Here is a 24,350-nt window from a genome sequence, read left to right as displayed (position 1 = left end):
TGCACCCTGGAAGTTCTAAACCCCCTCCACTGATAATAAACTTGTCAGCCTCTTAGCAAAACCCTAACTACCTTTATTCTTCCAAATTTCAACGCATGACCCTTAGGTCTCCTCCAAGAACGACTCCATGCTCCTCTTCTTTTAAAGCATGTGTCTCTTCTCTGAGATTTGAGGGGGGGAGGGTTGCGAGAACCCTACACATGAAATCAATTAAAAGGTGCTGGAATGTGCTGAGGGTCTGGTTTTGATTTGTTGGGATGGCCGTATTGAGGGAGACATAGCAAGGGATGGCAGGATGAGGGAGACATAGCAAGGGATGGCAGGATGAGGGAGACATAGCAAGGGATGGCAGGATGAGGGAGACATAGCAAGGGATGGCAGGATGAGGGAGACATAGCAAGGGATGGCAGGATGAGGGAGACATAGCAAGGGATGGCAGGATGAGGGAGACATAGCAAGGGATGGCAGGATGAGGGAGACATAGCAAGGGATGGCAGGATGAGGGAGACATAGCAAGGGATGGCAGGATGAGGGAGACATAGCAAGGGATGGCAGGATGAGGGAGGGAGTTAAAGTGGGCCCGTCATTTGGTCCCAGCTGGGGCTTGATGTCTGGAGGCCTCTGTCATATGCCTGCCTGCCTGCTCTGCTCATTAAGTAGTGGTGACATGGAACAACTCCCACTCTACTATCCTATACTCTGCTGTGGTCTCTTTCTGCCATTTTATGCTGTCTCCAGTTTGTTTATTTTCTGTCGCTCTGGCACTCTCTCTCGTTCTCTACCTCTTCTTTATCACCTGACACACACACACACACACACACACACACACACACACACACACACACACACACACACACACACTGTGATCTGAGCAACGACGCTGACTAGTTTCATCTCATCCTGCCCTCTGCCACCTCATTGACATTCACCAGCAGAGTGTGACGAGAATAACTTTTATCTGTGCTGAATTGGTAATTGCCTCAAATGTGCCTTGTGCATATAAATGTACGTAAAATAAATACAGCACTGACAAACCACAACATCAATTAATTGTTAGGCCTCGTTAACATCCTACTCATAAGGCATTTGAGTGTGTTTGCTGATCTAGGATCAGTTTAACATTTTAGATCATAATTAATACAGTTATATGGACATTGCAGACCTGATCCTAGATCACCACTCCTACTCTGCGATGCTTGAATGTGTGAGGGAATACAGGGCAGGGCACTTCCTCCAGACTGGCTAGTAACACAGATACAGACATACAGTAGCTTCCTGTGACCTCAGACAGATGTGTGAAAAGGCTTTCACTTCTCAGGTATTTCTTGAACAAATATTATGACAAATCTTACAAAGTGGGCCAGACTGACTGAGCGCATTCCTCAGCTTCTAATAGGTATTGAGAGAGGAACTCTGCTTTTATATTTAATGCTAATCTACAATAGAACTCTCTTGTCTCTGTGTACAAAGCCTCCATATACAGTAGGCCTATAGAGATATTGTTATTTTTGTCTGATAACCAACATTAATTTATGGAAGAAATAAGGGTTTATAAGTAGTTTATACTATTAGTTATAGGTTTATTTGTAGTTCATAAATCAGTAGTAAATAGAAACGTGAGTGCAGCAACATCAGCTATGTTTATTAGAGCGTTCACCTCAAATCCAATTTTTATTGGTCACGTACACATATGTTGCAGATGTTATTGCGGGTGTAGCGAAATGCTTGTGTTCCTAGCTCCAACAGTGCAGTAGTATCTAACAATACACACATCTCAAAGTAAAATAATGGAATAAATAAATATAAATATTAAGATGAGCAATGTCGGAGTGGCATTGACTAAAATACAGTAGAATACACTACAGTTCAAAAGTTTGGGGTCACTTTGAAATGTCCTTGTTTTTGAAAGAAAATCACTTTTCTGGCAGCTTCATTAAATAGTACCCGCGAAACGCCAGTCTCAACGTCAACAGTAAAGAGGCGACTCCGGGATGCTGGCCTTCTAGGCAGAGTTGCAAAGAAAAAGCCGTATCTCACATGGCCAATAAAAATAAATGATTAAGATGGGCGAAAGAACACAGACACTGGACAGAGGAACTCTGCCTAGAAGGCCAGCATCCCAGAGTCGCCTCTTCACTGTTGACTTTGAGACTGGTGTTTTGCGGGTACTATTTCATGAACATGTCAGTTGAGGACTTGTGAGGCATCTGTTTCTCAAACTAGACACTCTAATGTACTTGTCCTCTTGCTCAGTTGTGCACCGGGCCTCCCACTCGTCTTTCTATTCTGGTAAGAGCCAGTTTCTGCTGTTCTGTGAAGGGAGTAGTACACAGCGTTGTACGAGATCTTCAGTTTCATGGCAATTTCTCGCATGGAATAGCCCTCATTTCTCAGAAGACGAGTTTCAGAAGAAAGTTATTTGTTTCTGGCCATTTTGAGCTTGTAATCAAACCCACAAATGCTGATGCTCCAGATACTCAACTAGTCTAAAGAAGGCCAGTTTTATTGCTTCTTTAATCAGAACAACAGTTTTTAGCTGTGCTAACATAATTGCAAAAGGGTTTTCTAATGATCAATTAGCCTTTTAAAATGATAAACTTGGATTAGCTAACACAATGTGCGATTGGAACACAGGAGTGATGGTTGATGATAATGGGACTCTACGCCTATGTAGATATTCCATAAAGTATCTGCCGTTTCCAGCCACAATAGTCATTTACAACATTTAACACTGTCTACACTGGTATTTCGGATCAATTTGATATTTTAATGGACAAAAAAATAGCTTTTCTTTCAAAAACAAGTACATTTCTAAGTGACGCCAAACTTTTGTACGGTAGTGTACATATGAAATGAGAGTACTCGTAATTTGCTGTCAAATTTAATCTGGATCACAAATTAGTGATATTATTGAGTGTAATAAATAGCCAGAGGACTGTTTTGACAGTCGTTGACGTCAAAACAGTAGAAATACCTTCACACTGCTCGTCACCTTATTATAGGTGTTTTCATGCGATTCAGTTTAGTATCCTAATAGGACCTTGTTACATGTTAAACCATAACAACCCCAATCACGGACTCATTCTTAGTGCGACAAGATCCCTTATGATCCTCTTGGTGGTGGAGGTGTCCTGGAGGGCAGGCAGTCTACCTGTTCCCTGTAGGCTGTCCCGTCGTTGTTGGTAATCAGGCCTACTACTGTCGTGTCATCAAGTTTGCTGATGACGGCATTGGAACTGTGTGAGGCCACTCAGTCGTGGGTGTACAGGAGGGGACCGAGGACGCACCCTTGTGGGACCCTAGTGATGAGAATCAGTGTCGAAGCTAGACAACATTACCTCCGTCACCTCGAGGCGGCCCGTCTGAAAGTCCAGGACCCAGTTCCGTAGGGAGGAGTTCAGTCCCAGGGCCGTGAGCTTAGAGGGCGCTATAGTATTGAAGTCAGAGCTGTAGTCGATGAACAGCATCATCACATATGCATTCCTTTTTGTCCAGGTTGGTGAGGGCAGTGTTCAGTGCAATGGCGATTGCGTCGTCCTTGGGTTTGTCAGGGCGGTAGGTGAGTTGGGGAGGGAGGTGGTGATGTGGTCTGACTAGCTTCTCGAAGCACTTCATGATGACTGAAGTGAGTGCTACGGGGCGTTAGTCATTCAGTTCAGTTACTTTCTATTTTTTGGGGTACAGGGATAATATTGGACATCTTGAAGCAGGTGGGGATAGCGGCCTGAGCTAGAGAGCGCTTGAAAATGTCAGAATACCCAACAGCCAACTGGTCTGCACATGCTCTGAGGGCGCGGCTAGGTATGTCATCTGGGCCGGCAGCCTTGCGAGGTTTAACACATTTGAATGACTTACACAATTCTGTTGTGGCTGTTTTCCTTTTGGATGAAATGCAGTGAGGTGAGAAATGATTAATTGATGGGTGTTCCCGGAGGTCTAGTGATAACAGCACCAATGGTAATGTAATCCAAGTCACCTTTCAGAGGTGGCAGGAAAAGGAAGTAATTTAACTGGCAATGCCAGCTTTAGCTTCCGCTGGCATCATAGCCTTTTAAATACCCGTTTACTGTTTGGTCCAGCCAGTCCCAGGAGGGCAAATGAAGGCCATTCATTAATTTCTTTCATTCATTCATTCTTCCCCCTTCTGGAGCTCAAACATATTCAAATGATTACCATCAAATCCCAGGTTGATGTTGCACCTTCTGCAGCATTTTGGCCTTGCCTTTGGGGGAAAAAATAAGGTCGTTAATAAGGAATTAACAATCCCCATCTCTGTTTGAGATATTTCAGAACTGTGCTTTGAAAGGGGACGACTGAGGGGAAAAGCTAGCCAGCAACCTCCAATTACCCCCGGAGGTTCTCCCGTGTGTGTGTGTGTGTACACACTGGTATGTGGAGCGTTGATAAAATTAGAACCCGCAATGTTTTATTTCCAGTTTTTATGCCCAGTCATGGAGAACAAGTGGCTGAGCTGCTCCAGAGAGGCAAGGGGAGGAGAGGGAAATGCCCGTACATAGCAGCCTACTCTAGGCTTTTATACTTCCACTGATCCCTTCTCCTACCTGAATCTATGCTCCAGGTTAGGCTTAGAAAGGCCAGGGCATGAGGAGGAGAATATCCACACACAGCAGCCTGATTTGGGCTCAATACCACTCCTCTCCCGGTCTCATTGCTGGACCTACCCTTTTTGTCTGGCTATGTTCAGCTGTTGAGACTGGCTCAAGGAAGGGTAGTATCAATGGAAGGGTAGTACTGTTTATCAGTGTAAGTGGAGCTAATGTATTTACAGCGTTGCAGAATTGACAAATACAGGAAATGGTCATAAATGACCAATGGAGAGTGAGCTGTAACTTCTAATAGCCCTCGGGCCATGGTTAGCCTCTTGTTCCATCTCAGTGGTTCCTCTTTGGGACTAGGTGTGTGCATGTCATCTAAGTTCCTTCAGTCATCGGCTTCTGTCTGTTCTTTAAAAAAAAAAATGGTACAATGTTTTCTCTCTCCCTCCGTCTTTATTTTTGCCCCTCCCCTGTGCGGTTGCTAGGGCCTTGTGAAGTTTGTGCACTCAAGTCGTTCTCTCCTATCCATTCATGGTTGTGTTCACATATTACATTCCTGTCACATTGGGAAATGCCTTCATTTGGAAATGTCTGTCCTCTCATGTCCTTGAGTGTAAATGGAGAGGCCTGAAAGAGAGCGGCGATGCTGCTCTGAATGTTAAGTACCGTCACTCTCCTAATCATTTCAAACATCAAGGTGCTGTTAGTGTATTAAAGACGGCTGTCATTTGATCTGCAGCATACCCTTCAGCTTCTAATTGTATTTACAATAACCTGACACTGATGAGTCCCCGCATTTGAGTCCACACACACACACACACTCACTCACTCACTCCCAGGGCTCTCTAGCCTAAATCCCTTAGCATGACAGTTTAGAGAGAACATGACCACAATGATACACTGCCCTCATACTCTCTTGTGATTGCAGTCACATCACTTTCCCCTTGTGTTCCGCTCCCTTCCCCCAAACACCGCTCTGCCTGCTAAATGATGTGCTGAGGGAGGGAGGGAAAGAGGGAAGGAAAGATGGAGAGAGAGAGGGAGGGCGAGCGAGGCAGTTCCTGCAGAGAATCACAATGAGGTGGTCTGCTATGTGCTGCGATTCTCTCTCTGTGTGTGTGGGACTCTGCTCTGTTTCCACAACACTGCTGCTCTGCTCTCTCTAAAACAAGTACAGTAACAATGACGTCCCCAGCTGAGGTAGACACACGACCAATACAGTACTCTTCTCTCCTCCTGAATCCTGATTATAGTTGGGAACCAGTGTAACTGTCTGGAATGTTATTTTTTTGTTGTTAGTTTTGTGCTTGGTTTAATCCTACAGAAGTGATTCATTTTCATCTAGTCAACACATCGTGATCGTACTCTGCTGACTCACGAGAAGAGTCTTTGCCAACAGTATTCAACTCTGCCTCCCAACAGCACCACCTCCTCCTCCTCCGCCGCCTCCTCTATCTGAATACCAATGTACTGACTGAAAGGCAGGAACCAGATACAATGAGGCAATGCTGCCAGTCTGCCAAACTAGCATATTTGTCATGTAGGACCTGGCTGTCAGCAACAAACCAGGCTGTTCCCCTCATGATCTGTGATGGAATTTTCCAGACTTAAAGGCCTTAGTCCAGGCCCAGGGTGACACACACACACACACACACACACACACACACACACACACACACACACACACACCTTGTTGCTGGGTGACCATGCAGGGGTCAACACAAGGTCAATAACCCTGCTCTGTATCCAATCCACCACAGGGAGTGGAGCACCTCATCCAGAAAACACACTTTTCTACAAACTCACTCACTCTCAACACTGGTGCCTTTAAGTCGGTTAGCAGTTTGTTTATTTCCTCTCCCCAGACAGCCCGTTTTCCCTCTGCTTTGGATTTACCTCTGAGGGGGTTACCGACCAGAAGCCTTTTCATTTCTACCACAATCTTCACGGTCATCACTGAGCAGTCAGTCATTTTCTCTGACCTCTGAGAAGAATCCCGGTGTGGTATTTCTGAGCAGTACATGTCAGCAGAGATTGTTGAGGTTGGTTTACCACATGGTAGCACCACAGAGTAGCCCTGACAGCCCAATGGCCCTCTAGCTATGTCTGGCACTGCACCTCTGCTGACATGGTTAAACTGAAACTCACACCTGGGTTCAAATAGTATTTGCCATCTCTCAAATACTCTAGCTGCCCTGGATTGAGCTTGCCTGGCGCTATTAAACCAATTGCATAGTCCCAAAATGTGCAACCCCGCCCAGCTGACACTCCAGGCAAGGCTCCACCAAACGCTGAAAGTATTTGAAATAAAATAAATAGTACTTGAGACCAGGTCTGGTCTGGTAAGACTCAGCCACACTCTGGGAAACCTTGTGAAGCGCCACTTTAATTAGGCCAGTTTATGCGAGTCTATATGCTAACGCTATAACAACCTGCCCACAAAAAACACACCCAAAGCAACAACAGTCCTGATCCAATAAATGTCTTCAGTAGTGGTTCGCTAGCCTAATTTCTGTTCAGTTGAAAATAAAACATTCATACCTTTTTAACAGAAATGCAGGCACAAAAACGAAGTATAGGGGAAAATCGTAGAATTACATATGTCGTTGTATTACAGGATCTCTGGGGGGGGGGGGGGACATTCTCCAAAAATAACTAAGGACTCTGTGATAAATGTTGGTAATAACACCTTGTCTGTGTTCTGTATGTTCCAGCTCCGAAGACATGCAGTCCTAAGCAGTTTGTGTGTAAGGACCAGGTGACATGCATCTCTAAAGGATGGCGCTGCGATGGAGAGAAGGACTGTCCGGATGGATCAGACGAAGCGCCTGATATCTGTAAGTACAGTTAGCCTGCATGTTACGTGATATCTGATACCTGTAAGTACAGTTAGCCTGCATGTTACGTGATATCTGATACCTGTAAGTACAGTTAGCCTGCATGTTACGTGATATCTGATACCTGTAAGTACAGTTAGCCTGCATGTTACGTGATATCTGATACCTGTAAGTACAGTTAGCCTGCATGTTACGTGATATCTGATACCTGTAAGTACAGTTAGCCTGCATGTTACGTGATATCTGATACCTGTAAGTACAGTTAGCCTGCATGTTACGTGATATCTGATACCTGTAAGTACAGTTAGCCTGCATGTTACGTGATATCTGATACCTGTAAGTACAGTTAGCCTGCATGTTACGTGATATCTGATACCTGTAAGTACAGTTAGCCTGCATGTTACGTGATATCTGATACCTGTAAGTACAGTTAGCCTGCATGTTACGTGATATCTGATACCTGTAAGTACAGTTAGCCTGCATGTTACGTGATATCTGATACCTGTAAGTACAGTTAGCCTGCATGTTACGTGATATCTGATACCTGTAAGTACAGTTCTAGGATAGCCCTCTACAGCAGGGTTTCTTATTAAACTTTTTCAGCCTGGGATCCAAATGAGAAATTCTGTGTGTTCCTGGCTCCCAAGCTTAGGAAAATACGCAACTATACGTAATTATCGGTACATTTCATTGCTCTTATGTCCCCCCCCCCCCCCCCTCAAATAACAATGAAATACCCATAAATATATTCTGTTTCATTTTCCCTGTTAAAAACACTCTTGCATATCTGTCTTGGTTGGAACTGTTGAGGTTAAAATACAATTAAATAATTTCATTCTGAACTGGAATAAACGGATTGATCACATCGCACAGATGTAGAACAGAACACAAACACAGGCTTTTTGATCGTGCAACCCTAAGTAACAGTATACATAAAAAAAATATCAGGCCTACTGTAGAAATTATTGTTGATAGTCTAGGTTGGAACTGTTGTTAAAATACATATTTAAAAAAATTCTGAACTGGAATAAACTGATCACATCACACAGATGTAGTTCAGAAAACACACACATACACACAGTCCTAATGAGAGGTGTGTGGCTGGTTGAAGTTTTCAACAAGCATGTCTATTCTGAGCTCCGTTTTTGACAGTCCAACACTGAGGTCATACTCAGCATTGACACTGTTTCTGTACTTGAGAACCCTGACTCGCATAGGTATGTGGTGCCAAACTGGATCAGAACATCTTACTGCTTTCTCAGTCAGGCAGGAGACCGCTTCCTGCTGCAGATTAGCAACCCAGAACTGTGTGAGTGTTTCTCTCAAAAAGCATCTTGCTTCAATCAGTTTATTCCAGTTCAGAATAAAAATGATTACTTGTAACAGCAACAGTTCCAACCTAGACTTGTTTTCAACAATCATTTCTACAGTAACATGTATGGTAGGCCTGATCATTTTTCATCTTCATCTGTACTGCTTCTGAGGGTTGCACTATCTGTAGCTAGTTAGCTTGCTTTGGCTAACGTTAGCTATTAGCTGTGTAATGTTAAAAGGCCAGGGGATTGTTTGAAAGAGAAACTCGCATCTTCTACTATGAGAGAGAGTACTTCCTTATTGCTGCTTATCATCACTTGTTATAAAATGACAACAATGCCTTGTTAGTTGACTTTTACAATTTCGAAGCGAGCAATGTTTCCTGGAGCATTCTACCATGTTCTGAAATGACTCCCTGGGTTTACCGTCATGTACAGTAGTGCCTGGATGTTTGGTCAGGACGTGTCGTTTTATTAATTTGTTCGTTTCGAGAGACTCATTACTAAGCATTTCCCCACTCAAAACGCATTGTGGGTGCTCCTTGTTATTTCTCAAAGTTTGTATGAAAGAGACAAAAAGTTGTCGCTGTATTTGCGTTTCAAGACGATTGCGCTCAGTCAGAACTTGTGGCTAGCATGAGTCCAGTTCAGCATGTGTGTCGCGGAGTGATCCTCAAGAAAACGGCAGAAAAAATATCCGGTAAACCGCGAAGCACACGGGCATCTCCCGCTACCTCTCCCACTCGCGCAGCTGCCAAACTAGAGCAGAGACCGCTGCTAAGCAGAGAGCACTTGGCCAAATCAATTCCAGTAATTAATGAAATAATTATACATTTCCGTCGCAACCCACCATTAACAGGTCCATACTTTAAGAAATGCTGCTCTACAGCCAACAGGGCAAGCCCCCCCAGTCACTTATGTTTAACTTCTTCTTGAAAGCTTCTGTAGGACCATCTCTCTGTGGAGGTGCCCTCAGTACTGCTGTAGCGTGCAGGACATTGCGCTTAGATGTTACGATTTGCTTTTTAGCATCACTGACCTTCCTTCCCATTCAGCTCATCCACAGATGATATACTGTACAAACCATGGTGGCCATTTCTTTGCGCTCACGTCACCATTTAATTAGTACAGTAAAGAGATGAAGCCTTGTTCAGCCAGTGTAACATTGGGTCAGGTTCTGCCCTCCTCTGTTTGTCTGAAGGACACCAGTGTAGAGACTGCCCTGTCCGACTGCCCAGTCTGGCCCGGTTGGGCAGTTATAGTCTAGTGAGTTAATAGCTCTCTCTAATGACGTCCGGTTGTTTAGTCTGGCTGTTCAGAGGGATGTCTGCTCATGTCTAGACTCGGCCTCATCTCATCTGTGTGGTCTCTCTGAGAGGCTGGTGCCAGGCAAGACAGTCACATCTGACAGCCACCCTCTGGGTTTCTGCACCCAGACACCCTCTCACTATGTATGGGTGTGAGTGTATGGTATGGAGGAGTTTATAATGGCGACTAATTGCGACGTGTCTCTCCCAGCAGTCTGTCTGTCATAGGGCGACGACTCATCAGATCTGTTAAATTTTTTACCTGATTACGTTTAGTTTTTCCCCAAAATCTATTTTCTCTTATGTTTTTTCCAATATTCTGCTTTTCCCCCAAAAATTGTTTTTCGTTTTTATTTTATTTATCTTTTAAATGTTTTTATTACTTTTATTTTATTTATTTATTTTTACAAGGAAATTGGATGTTCTAAGTCCACAACAATACTCAAACCACATCAGTAGACCACTTTTGATGTCTGGGATTTTTGGGTGTAGTTACCCTTTAAAGGTGGAATATGCAGAAATCGCGCCGCCAATTTCCGGTTGCAATAATTCTAATTGTTTGCCTAATTTCAGTTTGTGACAAAAAAAGCTCTGAGTGAAGAGAATCATTGTACCATCGAAACTGCTGTGAAATGAACTGGAAACAAAGAAATAGAATATATCCTACTTCTTAGACTTGCTTTCAATGAAAATGTCTGATCTAGAACTCACATTTCTATGTACATTTGATCGGGTTGCCCAAAAAGTGAAATATTATAGCTTTAATGCAGGTGTGCACCAGCCAGAGACTGGTTAGCGACGTTTCTGTAGCGCTCATATGACTCGTGATTGCTGTGTTTGCAAAACAAACGGCCATTGGATTGATGGAAATAATCATGATATCATTATGCGATGGAGTCTACTTTGCAGTTAACATTTATTTAAGAAGGTTGGGAAAGCCTTTCCATGTATACCAGAAGAAGGTTATTGTTAGCGTCATTGCTAACCCCTACACAAAGTGTAGACATACGTGTGCACCACAGCTCTTTCTAAAATTATCCGCCGCCATTGTTGCAACCCCTATTACCAGTCTGTTCAACCTCTTTCGTATCGTCTGAGATCCCTAAAGTTTGGAAAGCTGCACTCTTCAAAGGGGGTGACACTCTAGACCCAAACTGTTATAGACCTATATCCATCCTGCCCTGCCTTTCTAAAGTCTTTGAAAGCCAAGTTAATAAACAGATCACTGACCATTTCGAATCCCACCGTACCTTCTCCGCTGTGCAATCCGGTTTCCGAGCTGGTCACAGGTGCACCTCAGCCTCGCTCAAGGTACTAAATGATATCATAACCGCCATCGATAAAAGACAGTACTGTGCAGCCGTCTTCATCAATCTGGCCAAGGCTTTCGACTCTGTCAATCACCGTATCCTTATCGGCAGACTCAACAGCCTTGGTTTCTCAAATGATTGCCTCGTCTGGTTCACCAACTACTTTGCAGACAGAGTTCAGTGTGTCAAATCGGAGCGCATGTTGTCCGGTCCTCTGGCAGTCTCTATGGGGGTACCACAGGGTTCAATTCTCGGGCCGACTCTTTTCTCTGTATATATCAACGATGTCCCTCTTGCTGCGGTGATTCCCTGATCCACCTCTACGCAGACGACACCATTCTGTATACATCTGGCCCTTCTTTGGACACTGTGTTAACTAACCTCCAAATGAGCTTAAAGGCCATACAACACTCCTTCCGTGGCCTCCAACTGCTCTTAAACGTTAGTAAAACCAAATGCTTGCTTTTTCAACCTTTCGCTGCCCGCACCCGCCCGCCCAACTAGCATCACTACTCTGGACGGTTCTGACTTAGAATATGTGGACAACTACAAATACCTAGGTGTCTGGCTAGACTGTGAACTCTCCTTCCAGACTCATATTAAACATCTCCAATTCGGGGCCTCCCGGGTGGCGCAGTGGTCTGGGGCACTGCATCGCAGCGCTAGCTTTGCCACCAGAGACTCTGGGTTTGCGCCCAGGCTCTGTCGCAGCCGGCCGAGACCGGGAGGTCCGTGGGGCGACGCACAATTGGTCTAGCGTCGTCTGGGTTAGGAAGGGTTTGGCCGGTAGGGATACCCTTGTCTCATCGCGCACCAGCGGCTCCTGTGGCAGGCCGGGCGCAGTGCACGCAAACCAAGGTCACCAGGTGCACAGTGTTTCCTCCGACACATTGGTGCTGCTGGCTTCCGGGTTGGATGTGCGCTGTGTTAAGAAGCAGTGCGGTTGGGTTGTGTTGGCTTTCGACCTTCGTCTCTGAGACAAGATAGTAACTACTAACAATTGGATACCACGAAATTGGGGAGAAAAAGGGGGTAAAAAAAATATCTATTATAATAATTTAAAAAATATATTATAAAAAAAATATATATATATAATATTTTTTTTTAAACATCTCCAATTCAAAATTAAATCTAGAATCGGCTCCTTATTTCGCAACAAAGCCTCCTTCACTCACGCCGCCAAACATACCCTCGTAAAACTGACTATCCTCGACTTCGGCGATGTCATTTACAAAATAGCTTCCAATACTCTACTCAGCAAACTGGATGCAGTCTATCACAGTGCCATCCGTTTTGTCACTAAAGCCCCTTATACCACCCACCACTGCAACCTGTATGCTCTAGTCAGCTGGCCCTTGCTACATTTTCGTCGCCAGACCTACTGGCTCTAGGTCATCTATAAGTCTATGCTAGGTAAAGCTCCACCTTATCTCAGCTCACTGGTCACGATAACAACACCCACCCGTAGCACTTGCTCCAGCAGGTATATCTCACTGGTCATCCCCAAAGCCAACACTTCCTTTGGCCGCCTTTCCTTCCAGTTCTCTGCTGCCAATGACTGGAACAAATTGCAAAAATCGCTGAAGCTGGAGACTTTCCCTCACTAATTTTAAACATCAGCTATCTGAGCAGCTAACCGATCGCTGCAGCTGTACATAGCCCATCTGTAAATAGCCCACCCAATCTACCTACCTCATCCCCATATTGTTTTTATTTACTTTTCTCTTCTTTTGCACACCAGAATTTCTACTTGCACATCATCATCTGCTCATCTATCACTCCAGTGTTAATTTGCTAAATTGTAATTACTTCGCTACTATGGCCTTACCTCCTCACGGCATTTGCACACACTGTATATAGATTTTCTTTTTTTTCTATAGTGTTGTTGACTGTACGCTTCTTTATTACATGTGTAACTGTGTCGCACTGCTTTGCTTTATCTTGGCCAGGTCACAGTTGTACATGAGAACTTGTTCTCAACCAGCCTACCTGGTTAAATAAAGGTGAAATACAAAAAACACACAGACAGGGGAATTCCTGTGCCGTTTCAGAACCTTACAGGAAAACATGAGTCACTGATGCATTTTGTTCATGTCTTATTATTAACTTGGGCAAGTAATGCATTTTCTAATAAGTGAAATATATTTAGTTGTTATGAAGTTCAATAAATGTTTGAATATTGTTGAATTCGGTTTTAATGTCTGGATTCTGTGATTCTGTCCGCATTCTCTGCGCAATGCAGATTTTATAGGGCCCTACAAGTGGCTGACACCCAGAATGATGTCGTTTGTTATTGCTGGAGAAAAACACTTAAGTACTCACAGATGGGCCTTTTGGATCCCAAATGTATGATATGGCTTAGTGCAATAAATATTTTCTGTTGCATTAATAGATAAATAAAACATTAATGTTGGTGTTGAAATTGAGAAAGGGAACTTTTATATTGCTGCATATCAATGTTTCTGAGCTTGAATGCGTCTCCCATCCATGGATAGGTCAACAAGTTCTGTCAAATTCTCTTGTAGCCTATCCTAGCCTAGTTCCAGATGTGTTTGTGCTGTCTTGCCAACTCCTGTGGTCATTGGCGTGACAATGGCCATTAAAGTTGGCGAGACAGTGCAAGCTAATCTGGATACAAGCTGTATCCTATATCCCCCTCTAGATTGCCAAATCTGCCAGTTCAATGAGTACATTGGACACCCAGCCCAGACTAACTTTCTTTTTTTTTATACAAATGTTTGTTTCCTCAGTCTGAGTTAAAATGTATTGTCTGGAGATAGACTAGAAAGAGTCACAGTTCAATAGTACAAAATACTCCTCCACTTCCTTCCTCTTTCTCTCTCCCATTGGTCAAGCTGCACATGATTGAGCTTGGCTGGAGCAATGGGACCAATGGAATAATCCTAAAATAATATGGAATAGTTCCATCTAGTGTTTGAAAGGAAACACATACTAGTTGAACCCAGGTCTGATTTCACCCCCTAAATGGAAAAGGGTGTAAAAGAAAAGCAGCAGGTCTCTCCATTCCTCCTCCTCCTCCAGAGCTAACAGGGTCTTTAATAACGTGTAGCCTGACTAACACTCCTCCGTCCCGGTTCTCCTCTAGTCTAAACACACACACACACACTAGACAGTCTAGTCTCCAACCCCCTTCACTCTCCTCTCCGTCATCCCTCATGCCAAGCTAACACTCTGACTCCTCTTTAATGGATGAGTCTACTCAAGAAAGGTCAGCTTGCACATGAAGCTAATGTTACCTCTGACTTTCACTGAGTTATTGGGGAAAAAACATGGAATTAAATCCTGTGCCAAAATACCTACAATGGCTGATTCCTCAAGGCACAGTAAATCTCTTTTGATGTAGAGCTTCCGAGAGTGACACATTATTTGGATAGTCCATCTGTAGTCCATCTGTAGATCAGTAATGTTTCAACTATCTACTTTAAAAAATATATATTTCACCTTTATTTAACCAGGTAGGCTGCTTGAGAACAAGTTCTCATTTACAACTGCGACCTGGCCAAGATAAAGCAAAGCAGTGTGACACAAACAACAGAGTTACACATGGGATAAACAGACGTACAGTCAATAACACAATAGAAATATCTATGTACAGTGTGTGCAAATGTAGAAAGATTAGGCAGTTAAGGCAATAAATAGGCCATAGTGGAGATATAATTACAATTTAGCATTAACAATGGAGTGATAGATGTGCAAGTAGAGATACTAGGGTGCAAAAGAGCAACAAAAAAAACAATATGGGGATGAGGTAGTTGGGTGGGCTATTTACAGATGGGCTGTGTACAGGTGCAGTGATCGGTAAGCTGCTCTGACAGCTGATGCTACTAACGCTATCCCGGAAATTAACCTTAACGCTTATACGCTTATTTTAAACCCTGAACGTAACCGTAACTTTAGGAAGCGGGTGCTTATCGACAGCTAGTTTGTTGATAATCCATCTGTACATGCTCTACGGATGGTCATACTATCAGGACTATCCAAATAAAGTGTGACCCTTCAGAGACTTATTACGTTGATGGTCATTTCAAACGCTAGATCAGAGCCAGATTTCAATAGAAACGTTGGCATACAGCTCCATTTTTAAATCTGCAGACATCAAGATCACCGGTGTGCTGGAGTTTCTTCAGTTTAACAGAGGCTGAAGAAACAGTAGTGACTGTGTGATAGGCTTAATTGACCTGAACTGATCTTGATGGGCTGCCGGTGGCTGAAACATTGCTCGCCACACAGTCCTCTTCAGTCAGATGAAACACTGCATTGTCTATGTGAACAAATTACATAAGTGGTATGGACATTTCACTTACATCCAATTGCTTTGTAGCCTAACTGATGGGGGGGGGGGGGGGGTGCGCAGTTCAGTCTTTCAGGAGTTTAAGGTCTTTTACTATTCATTTCACTCTTCAAGTGGGCATTAAGTATGTGCGATCTTTCAAATCCTGTTTGAACCCAGGTACGAGTACTACAGCAGTGTTCAGGTCAGCCTTGGCTGTTCTTTCCGTCTTCCCTACTTTAAAGCCAACAGCATGAGAGCCACTCGGCCTAACAGGCTGTAAACAATGAGGCCTCTCTCTCTCTCTCTCTCGATAAACACTCCAACACCATATGGAGATGAGTAACTGAGGGTCTGGCCCAGAGCCCCAAAACAGGACCGATATTACCACATATCAACCACATATCAACCCAGGAGTGACTAGGCTCTGTGGAGGCAGTCAGTGGGATGTCCAGAATCCCATACTAGGCTGAAGAGCAGGACAGATATAACCGCATATCATCAACTCAGCAGTTTGTGTAGATTTCTCTCTCTTAGACAGGTTGGACGTTCTCTGTTGACTTCTGTTGTTGCCTTTTCCAGGAAAATAAAACCGCAGTAGAGATGCCAGAACGGCAATAGAACAGGACAAATAAAAAATTTAATAATAATTAACCTTTTATTTAACTAGGCATGTCAGTTAAGAACAAATTCTTATTTACAATGACGGCCTACAGATAACTCAAATCAAATTGTGTTTGTCACATGCGCCGAATACGACAGGTGTAGAATTTACCGTGAAATGCTTGCTCACGAGCTCTTCCCTACGATGCAGAGTTAAAAAAAAATAATAACACAAGGAGTAAAATACACAGAGTATCAACCCAGGAATGACTGGTTAGCCTGGTCCCAGATCTGTTTGTGCTCTACTCCATCGGTGTGGTTGTCAAGCCAAACATGACAATGAGTGGCAGGGATCGGGCATGATGGCACCAACCTCCTGTCTAGTGACTGTTGCTCTGTGGGGGCATAGCTCTAGGGTGTCCATACTGGACTCACACCGTAAAGGTGATGGGGGGGGTAAACAAACCTATGTATTTAAGGAGTTCAAGGCATTCGTTGTTTTGTTTCAAAAGTGGAAAGTTTAGTTGCCTACAGAATCCAAAGGTTTAACTCGGTCTGGTAATAGTTCTCTACGAACACACTCAGACACTCATTCTCTTTACAGAGATCTGGCTTTCTACACAGAGCTTTTAGTTCAAACGTCAGGGGGTGTAAATACAACTCCCTGCTCTTTCCCAATAGTTTCGTTTTGACATGCCTCCCCCGTGACCAAAGTACAATCAAGTGGGTGTGTTGTCGGGAATCAGAGTACTGTAATTACAGCATTATAACCAGTTCCAGTTAATTACTAACTAGCAGATTGTGTCCCAAGGTATTTTCAATTCACACACATGTCTCTTTCTCAATTTTTCTCTTGTTCCTTTTTTCTTATTTCTCTCTCTCTCCCTTTTTGTTGTTTTATCTTTCTATCCATAGAAGAATTATGGTGTCTGATCGCTCTCTCTTTTTTCTCTCTCTTTATTTTCTTTCCCTCTCTCCCCGTCCCTTTTAGTATCTATCTATCTCTCTCCCCCTCCCTCTCCCCCCTGTTGTTGCTGTTCTATATTTCTATCCATAGAAGAATGATGGCATCTGATCAATCTCCCCCTTCTTTCTCTCTCTCCCTCCACCCCCCCCCCCCCTCCCCTCTCTCTTTCCCTCCCTGCCTATCTCCTGTCGTCTGGCTGTCGTTCAATCTCGCTCTCTGCCGGATCACCCTGGTGCTGTACTCTGTACAGTAAATCAGACGCTGTGACTGAGCAGGCGAAGCTGGCAGCCATGGGCCTTGCTTATTTCTTTAAGAAGGTCAATATATCATCAGGAAAATGCCTCTCCACTCACTGTGAAAGAACAGAAATAAAGCAACAAGGAACCCCCTGCCCTCTACCTCCTCTCTCTCCTCTCTCTCCTCTCTTCTCTCTCCTCTCTCTCCTCTCTCCTCTCTTCTCTCTCCTCTCTCTCTCTCTCTCTTGAGTAACACAAAGCCAATAGCCTGGACCCCACATCTGTTTGTTGTCTGTAGTCATTGTCATATAGGAGTTGGCTATACAGCACAAACAGATCTGGGACCAGGCTATATGAATCCAAGCTCTCATGCTGAACATTACACCCACTAACCCCTACACAACGACCAGTTAACTAAAACCATCATGGACTTAACATTTTTGAATCATTTAGCAGACGCTCTTATCCAGGGCGACTGCCAGTTAGTGCATTCATTTGAAGATAGCTAGGCGGGACAACCACATATCACAGTCGTAGTGGTTGTGTATTTAACTCCAAGCACCAGTGCGCCGTGTTTCAGATTTAAATACCACCACTAGTAATCCAAATGATAGTCCTTGCAGCAAAACCATCACCATAAATTCACCTGCAGGCCATCTTAATAGCAGGCGGAGGGGGATTTTTTAACGGAAAGCGTGTGGGTTCGTCTGGTGACGATCATTGTGCTTTGATCCACAACCCTGGGAACCTGCCCAGGAACTAAACCTGCAGGAAGACAGCAGTGCTCCACTGCTATTCTGTCTGTCTCACTCCATCTGTCTGTCTGGGGTTGTAATTGCCGTTATTGCACTGTCATTACGCAGCCCCATTTACCTACACTGTAATCATCCTGAGGGGGTTAAAGACAGACTCAGACAGACATCGGTTCAAATAGTATTTGCTTTCTTTCAAATAATTTTTGAGTGTTTGATTGAGCCTGTCTGTTCACCAGATGGGCGGTCTTTACACATTTGGGACTATTCTGTTGGTTCCATTGTGCCGGGTAAGCTCAATCAAGCACAGTTAAAATGTTTTGTAGCAAAACAAATACCATCTAAACCCAGATCTGACGCAGACAGATCTAGTGAGGCAGGAACGAGAGGTTGTAAGTTAACATGGGGCTCTGGCATACAGTAGTGGTGATGGTTGTTGATGCCGGGAGTCACTGTAGAGCGTTCTCTCTTATAGCCTTGTTAGGAGGAGTGGGGGGTCAGCGGTCACCTAGATGGTCTGGGGCCTGTGGGCCGTTTTTAGGAGGGTGGAGGCCAGGAAGTTGGCGGGTTGCCAGGTACAGGGCCCGTAGTCAGGATCCCCCCTATCTTTCTCTCTCCGTCTCTGTATCCCTCTTTTTTTCCCTTCTTTGTCTCCCTCTCTTTCTCCCTCCGTCTCGGTCTCTTTCTCTCGCGCTTTCCTTCTCCCCTCCTCCCTCCCAGAGTGTCAATGCTCCCAGACAACCATCAGCCTGTTGCGTGTACAGGCCTGTGTCTCCAGGTGTGATCCTATAAACCCCTCTCTGTGGGCTCCCTCCATGCAGTGCAACACTGCATGCTTCCTATTGTTTAGAAACATAAGACTTCGCCTCAAGTGTCCTTAAGCTCAGCCAGGGCTCAGGAAGTGGCCCACAGTGATACCAGGATTGAACTACAATGAGTCATGTTCCTCGCTGTATTCTTCCTTTTGTGATTCTAAAGGCGTTTTTTTTTTGTCTAAAAAGTGATTTAAACTGTGTGTTATTCAGCTAATGTACGGTAAGTGAATGTGTTGTGATGAGGAGATTGTGTGTCTGGGGGCGTACAAGTTGTCTTCTCCTTGAAGTCTGTAGCAGATCATTACATAACGGGGCTGTCTTACCTCAGGAATCCCCTCTAATGGCACAGTACAGGAAGACAGGAACGGGAAGAGCAAAACCAAAGCATCAACCAGGGATCCACATACTTTATGCACTCTTAAAACACACAGGGTTGAAGAAGTGGGGTAGGAAGGTGGGTGTGTTTTTGAGTGCATGTCTTTGTGTTTTGAGAGAAGAAGTGAATCTATTTCAGGTAGGCGAAGTATCAAAAACCAAACACAAATTCATTGGGTGAAACTACATTGTGCCCTTCTGTCTCTCTCTCGATGCAATGTATACTGTTTGGCTATAGAGCACCGTCAGCATATACCCACTTATGCAATTCCCAATGTATTTATTTCCTTGCTTTTTGTCCAATTTCTTTGCTGTGTGGATAATGGTTTATACTGTAGTGTAATGGACTCTGAGGTTAGGACATTTTACAGGACCAGAGCTCGATTCTGTTATTTTCTGAAGTAAGCGACTGGGCCAAACGCTTACAAAAGTATTTTTGCATGAATGAAATCCAACTGACTCCTAATTGAGGACTGATGCATCTTTTTTGTAAGCGTTTTATACAAGGAACCAAACACGCTGTTCAAATGTATTTCTGCCAATGTTCGTGAGGTACATACTGCAGGTATAAACCCTACTGCGGACATTCAACTTACAATGCAAGTTGCTGCGTCATAATGGTGGTTCCAGCTAGTTTTGAGATCTCTGCGAAGTACTCGGAAGAAAAAACGGCTGTGAGTCTGTGTGCAATTAGGTGCTTGTGATGCGATGCCAGAGCCACGTTCATTGTGGTTTGGTTCAGAAATGCAGCAACTGGGACCAGATGTTTGAACGGGCCTCCGTAGTAAGTAAGCACTCTCTCTTCTTTAGATGAAAACCCCCCTCTCTCTCTCTCTCCCTCTCGATTGATTGATCCAACCTAAGCCACTTTATGCAACGATTTACTACCCTTCCCCGCAATTCTGTGTTCAACTTTCTCCCTCCCCTCTTCTCCATTTAGCATGCTAATGTCCAAGATGGGCTGGCCGAGATGCGTTTGAATCATGTAAATTGCTTTGCCTTTGTATTCAGAAGGTATGTTAACAGCTTCTATTGAGTCAGTGGGAGAAAATGAGCTTTAAAACTATGGTCAATTAGCACTTGTTAACTTCCAGCCACTCCCTATAGTTCTATTGAGGCACTCTTGCCCTCTGGTATACCAACCCCTTCCTTGTCCCTATGGGGGCACCATGCTCCAAGACAACCACTGCCTCCCTAAAGTCACCTAGCTGACCCCCTCGAAAGCTCCAACTCTGCTTATATCTCTACGTAATTGTTCTAGTTTAGCATCAGGGGACACACTATGGTCCAGTCCTATGGAATGACAGCCTGGACAGATGGAATGTAATATTGACAACGACAGCTGATGGGTCCGTGCCTGTACAGAATAAAGATGCTCAGAGAGGAGTGATGTGTCCACGCTGTGGTATTATTACAGTCACACACACACACACACACACAATCTCAGTGCCCCATTGGAGGTGGATGGTTAGGATGCTGTAGCCTGAAGCTTCCGAGGAGAGCTGGGTGATTGAGTTATCTGCTCCCTGCAGCTTCCCGAGCTAGCCAGGCCCCAGGCGGCAAGGCCACACCAAGGTTATCTGTACATCTTGTGCCCTTGAGCCCCGGCTGGAGGCTGTGTGTGTGTTTGTCTGTGTGTGGCCCCCGTTTGTCTGAGCCGTCTGTCTGTCATGCATCGGCTGACTCTTCCCCCTGGGAAGAGGGAAAGAGCAGACTGCAGAGGGGTGGAGTGAATGGTGGACATTTTAGTCATTTAGCAGATGCTCTTATCCAGAGCGACTTACAGTAGTGAGTGCATACATTTTCATATTTTGTTTGTACTGGTCCCCCATGGGATCGGAACCCACATTCAGCTGAGCCACACAGGACTGAGATGTGGGGGATGTGGGAGTGGTGGGGATGTAGGGGTGGTGGGGAGAAACGGTGGAGGGATGGAGGAACCAGTGGAGGAAATGTCTGTGAACTAAAGGAGTGTCAGGGAATGGCTTATCCAAGGGGGAAAGGGTCTTTTATACAACAGAAAATTACCAGATTAGTGTTATGTCCCAATTGACACCCTGGTCCCTATTTAGTGCACTACTTTTGACCAGGACCCATAGGGCTCTGGTGAAAAGTAGTGCACTATATGGGGGATATGGTGAGATTTGGGACGCGGCCTAGTATTCAGCATTCAGGAAGTGGGTTTGCATTCTAAAGCTAAAATAATCCCTTTAGAGAGAAATGGTCTTGTACAGTTCGAGGCAGGGGGAGGGTCTCCAGTTGCCCATCGTGTGTGTGCGTGCTCATTGTCCCATTAACAGTGGCTGCTGTAGAGGTTGGAGGGGCAGCAGGTGCAGACGCTTCCAGACACACACGCGCACACGCACACAGACTTCCACAGAGGAAGGAGCAAAGCCCTGTAAATCCTTCAGACCGGTGCTTCGGAGCCCTCTTCACCCTCCAAGGCCTGTCAGTAGCCAGAGAATACAGGGCTTTCTCACGCCAGACAGGCAGCGCTTCTGTCTTCCCTCTGTCTCTTCTGGTGCTATCTTTTAACACACACACACATTCTCCCCCCCCCCCCCCCACCACTTCTCCCTCCGCCTCGCCTCTCTATCTCTCTCTCCACTCTACACCCATGCTGACTATCTAGACATAGCAAGCAAGCCTCTGTTCTCTCGTCCTCAAATCTAATTTCTCCAGTCTTTCCTCTTGTGTAATTGCCGCTGTGGTTTTTTTTTTTTTTTCTTACCTTTCAGACATGTTAGTCATCCTCTGTTCCCTTTTCCTGGCTGTCTCACCACTCACCCCCAATGCTATTTTAGGAGATATTCAAAGGGACTGTTTTGTTGTATCTGAAGTTGTAAAGAGAAGTCTGACATTATGTTCGTGGAGATATCCTCATGATATCCTGCCTTTTTATAACAACCTCTGGAGATATGAAACATTTATAAAATGCTGTTCTGCTATTTATTAATTCAGACGAGGTGGGAGTCTGGGAGAGAGTTTATGGAATTGGATGTTGTGTAGAAAATACTATGTTCATGTAAGCCCCATCTCAGACAATCACTTTGTCGGAAGAGTTATAACAGTGTTTTGCAGGAGCCTATGCCCTCTCTGACATTTGATCACTGGACGTATTAGTTAAATGTCACCTCCATATGTCTGGATTTGGCACCACTGATGATTTAATTTGTTCCGGTAGGAAAGTGTCCTCGGTGTGTAAGCTCTCTACGAGAGCTGTGTTTATAGCTCTGGTACTGTAGGGTCAGACAGGGCAGACCCCGCATATGTTTGTACTGAGTAGTTACTGTACGGTACACTGTTAATGCGTTTCAAATGGCACCATATTTCCTTTTTATAGTGCACTACTTCAGTCAAATGTAGTGTCTTTTTATATAGGGAGTAGGGTGCTATTTGGGACGTTGCCTCTGATTCCAGTGTAGTCACTAGCCAAGCCTTTGACCCTGCCTGAGGTACATGTTCATTACAGTTGACAGCAGTCTGAATGGGAGTCAGAGGCCTGGCAGTGGAGCCACGGACCCCTGTAGGACGGGAATAAACCCAGGCCTTTATACTAAGGACAAAAGCGCGACAGGGGATCACAATTTATGGTCTTTATGTAACCACACTGGCCGGGGAAGGGGGGCGAGGGGTAGGGTTGTGTAGTAGGGGTTGGTTGAGGTGACAGAAGGAGGTGAAAGAGTCTGAGGTGGTTAGGGGGAAGGTATAATTTCCCCTTGTCTCATCTCACACCTGAATCCCATATGAATCTGGAACAAAGAAATACATGGTATGAAACCGATATCATCACTGTAGACTAGATCTATAGACCATAGTCATTAACATCCCTAAAGAAACAGTGAGGATTCCCTCCCCTTCCATTTAGTATCATCACCATTAGGTGATGAGGGAGTTCATTAGATTGCTGTAATTATCCCTCATTGGGAACAGTCATGTGTATTGGAGATGTAATTTATCTCAGTAGCTCTCCGTACGCGAACCCTCCATACTGCTCCAATACGCTCCATACCTTGTTCTGACTCGCCCCTCTTTGTCTTTCTCCAAAGATCAGGCTGCCCCGCACACGCACGCGCACAACTTTATGCTATTGAAATGGAATGGAGAGTAATTAGTTACAGAAATGGATTGTGAATTAAACCATGTGTATTGTGCAGTGATCACACTGCACTCCCCTGTCTAATGTTGTATTTTCAGTACTTTCTAATCTGTAACTGTTGTTCATTAGGAAGCATGAGCCAATCAACATTCAGAGAGAAAATAGTCGCAGGGATCACATTATGTTAATTGATACCGGATTGTTATAAGGAATATAGCCATTTTTCATGGCGAGAATGTTGTAAGAAATGCTTGTCTTGGCTTCGAACCAGAATTGTGTTTTTCTAGAGCCCGAGGTGGCGGAAGGCAAGGCCGGAAGCTCTCGATCAGTCTCCCTTTGACACTGCTGCACAGCAATGTGCTGACCGGTGCCACTGACAGATCAAGGAGGAAGTGACTAGGCAGGCGTTGCCTGTGTGGTGCGGGAGTTGTTCTGTGTCACTCAATAGACGGCCAACAACTTCCCAGACTGTAACAGACAGGCCAGAGGCCACCGTTTATTATCCTCATCTTAAAGTCACTGTGTAATCCGGTATGGTTGTCTTGTGTCCTGCTCCCTGCTATTAAATTCCTCATTTTCCTTTCTGTTTACTTTCCTCCGGCAACTCTTAGGTCTTACGCAGACCTTTCGGGCTTAGAGAGGGTTCTGACATTCTTATTACCCGCTATATCTAGTTTTTCCTAGGCCATTTGATTGCAATGGACAACTGCTTGGGACAACAGTAAATCAACAGCGTGTCCTGCACCGGGTTTGGAGTGTTGCCAAACAGATCCATTCTGTGGGCTAGCTAGTTTATTCCATATCCTGCAGTCTATTGTGAAATGGCTAGGCTCAGAGTTGATTGAATGTAAAGCAGGAGCTTTGAGAGGACAAGGTGGTGGGAAGTCTG

At 44.6% G+C, this 24,350-nt stretch overlaps 1 protein-coding gene across 1 annotated transcript in view; it reads left to right on the top strand.

Annotated features, from left to right (window-relative positions):
* LOC120061032 (low-density lipoprotein receptor-related protein 1-like) overlaps window positions 1-24,350 on the top strand; it is a 133,927-nt gene that overhangs the window by 27,313 nt on the left and 82,264 nt on the right. Inside the window, exon 2 of the mRNA XM_039010526.1 lies at window positions 7,271-7,393. Within this exon, the coding sequence (XP_038866454.1) occupies window positions 7,271-7,393 (123 nt within the window). The remainder of the gene's footprint in view (window positions 1-7,270; window positions 7,394-24,350) is intronic.

The sequence above is a fragment of the Salvelinus namaycush genome, chromosome 16 (genome assembly GCF_016432855.1).
Source record: "Salvelinus namaycush isolate Seneca chromosome 16, SaNama_1.0, whole genome shotgun sequence".
Classification (NCBI taxonomy): domain Eukaryota; kingdom Metazoa; phylum Chordata; class Actinopteri; order Salmoniformes; family Salmonidae; genus Salvelinus; species Salvelinus namaycush.
Note: the sequence above shows the minus strand (reverse complement) of the source record. Positions and strands in the feature narration are given on the sequence as shown.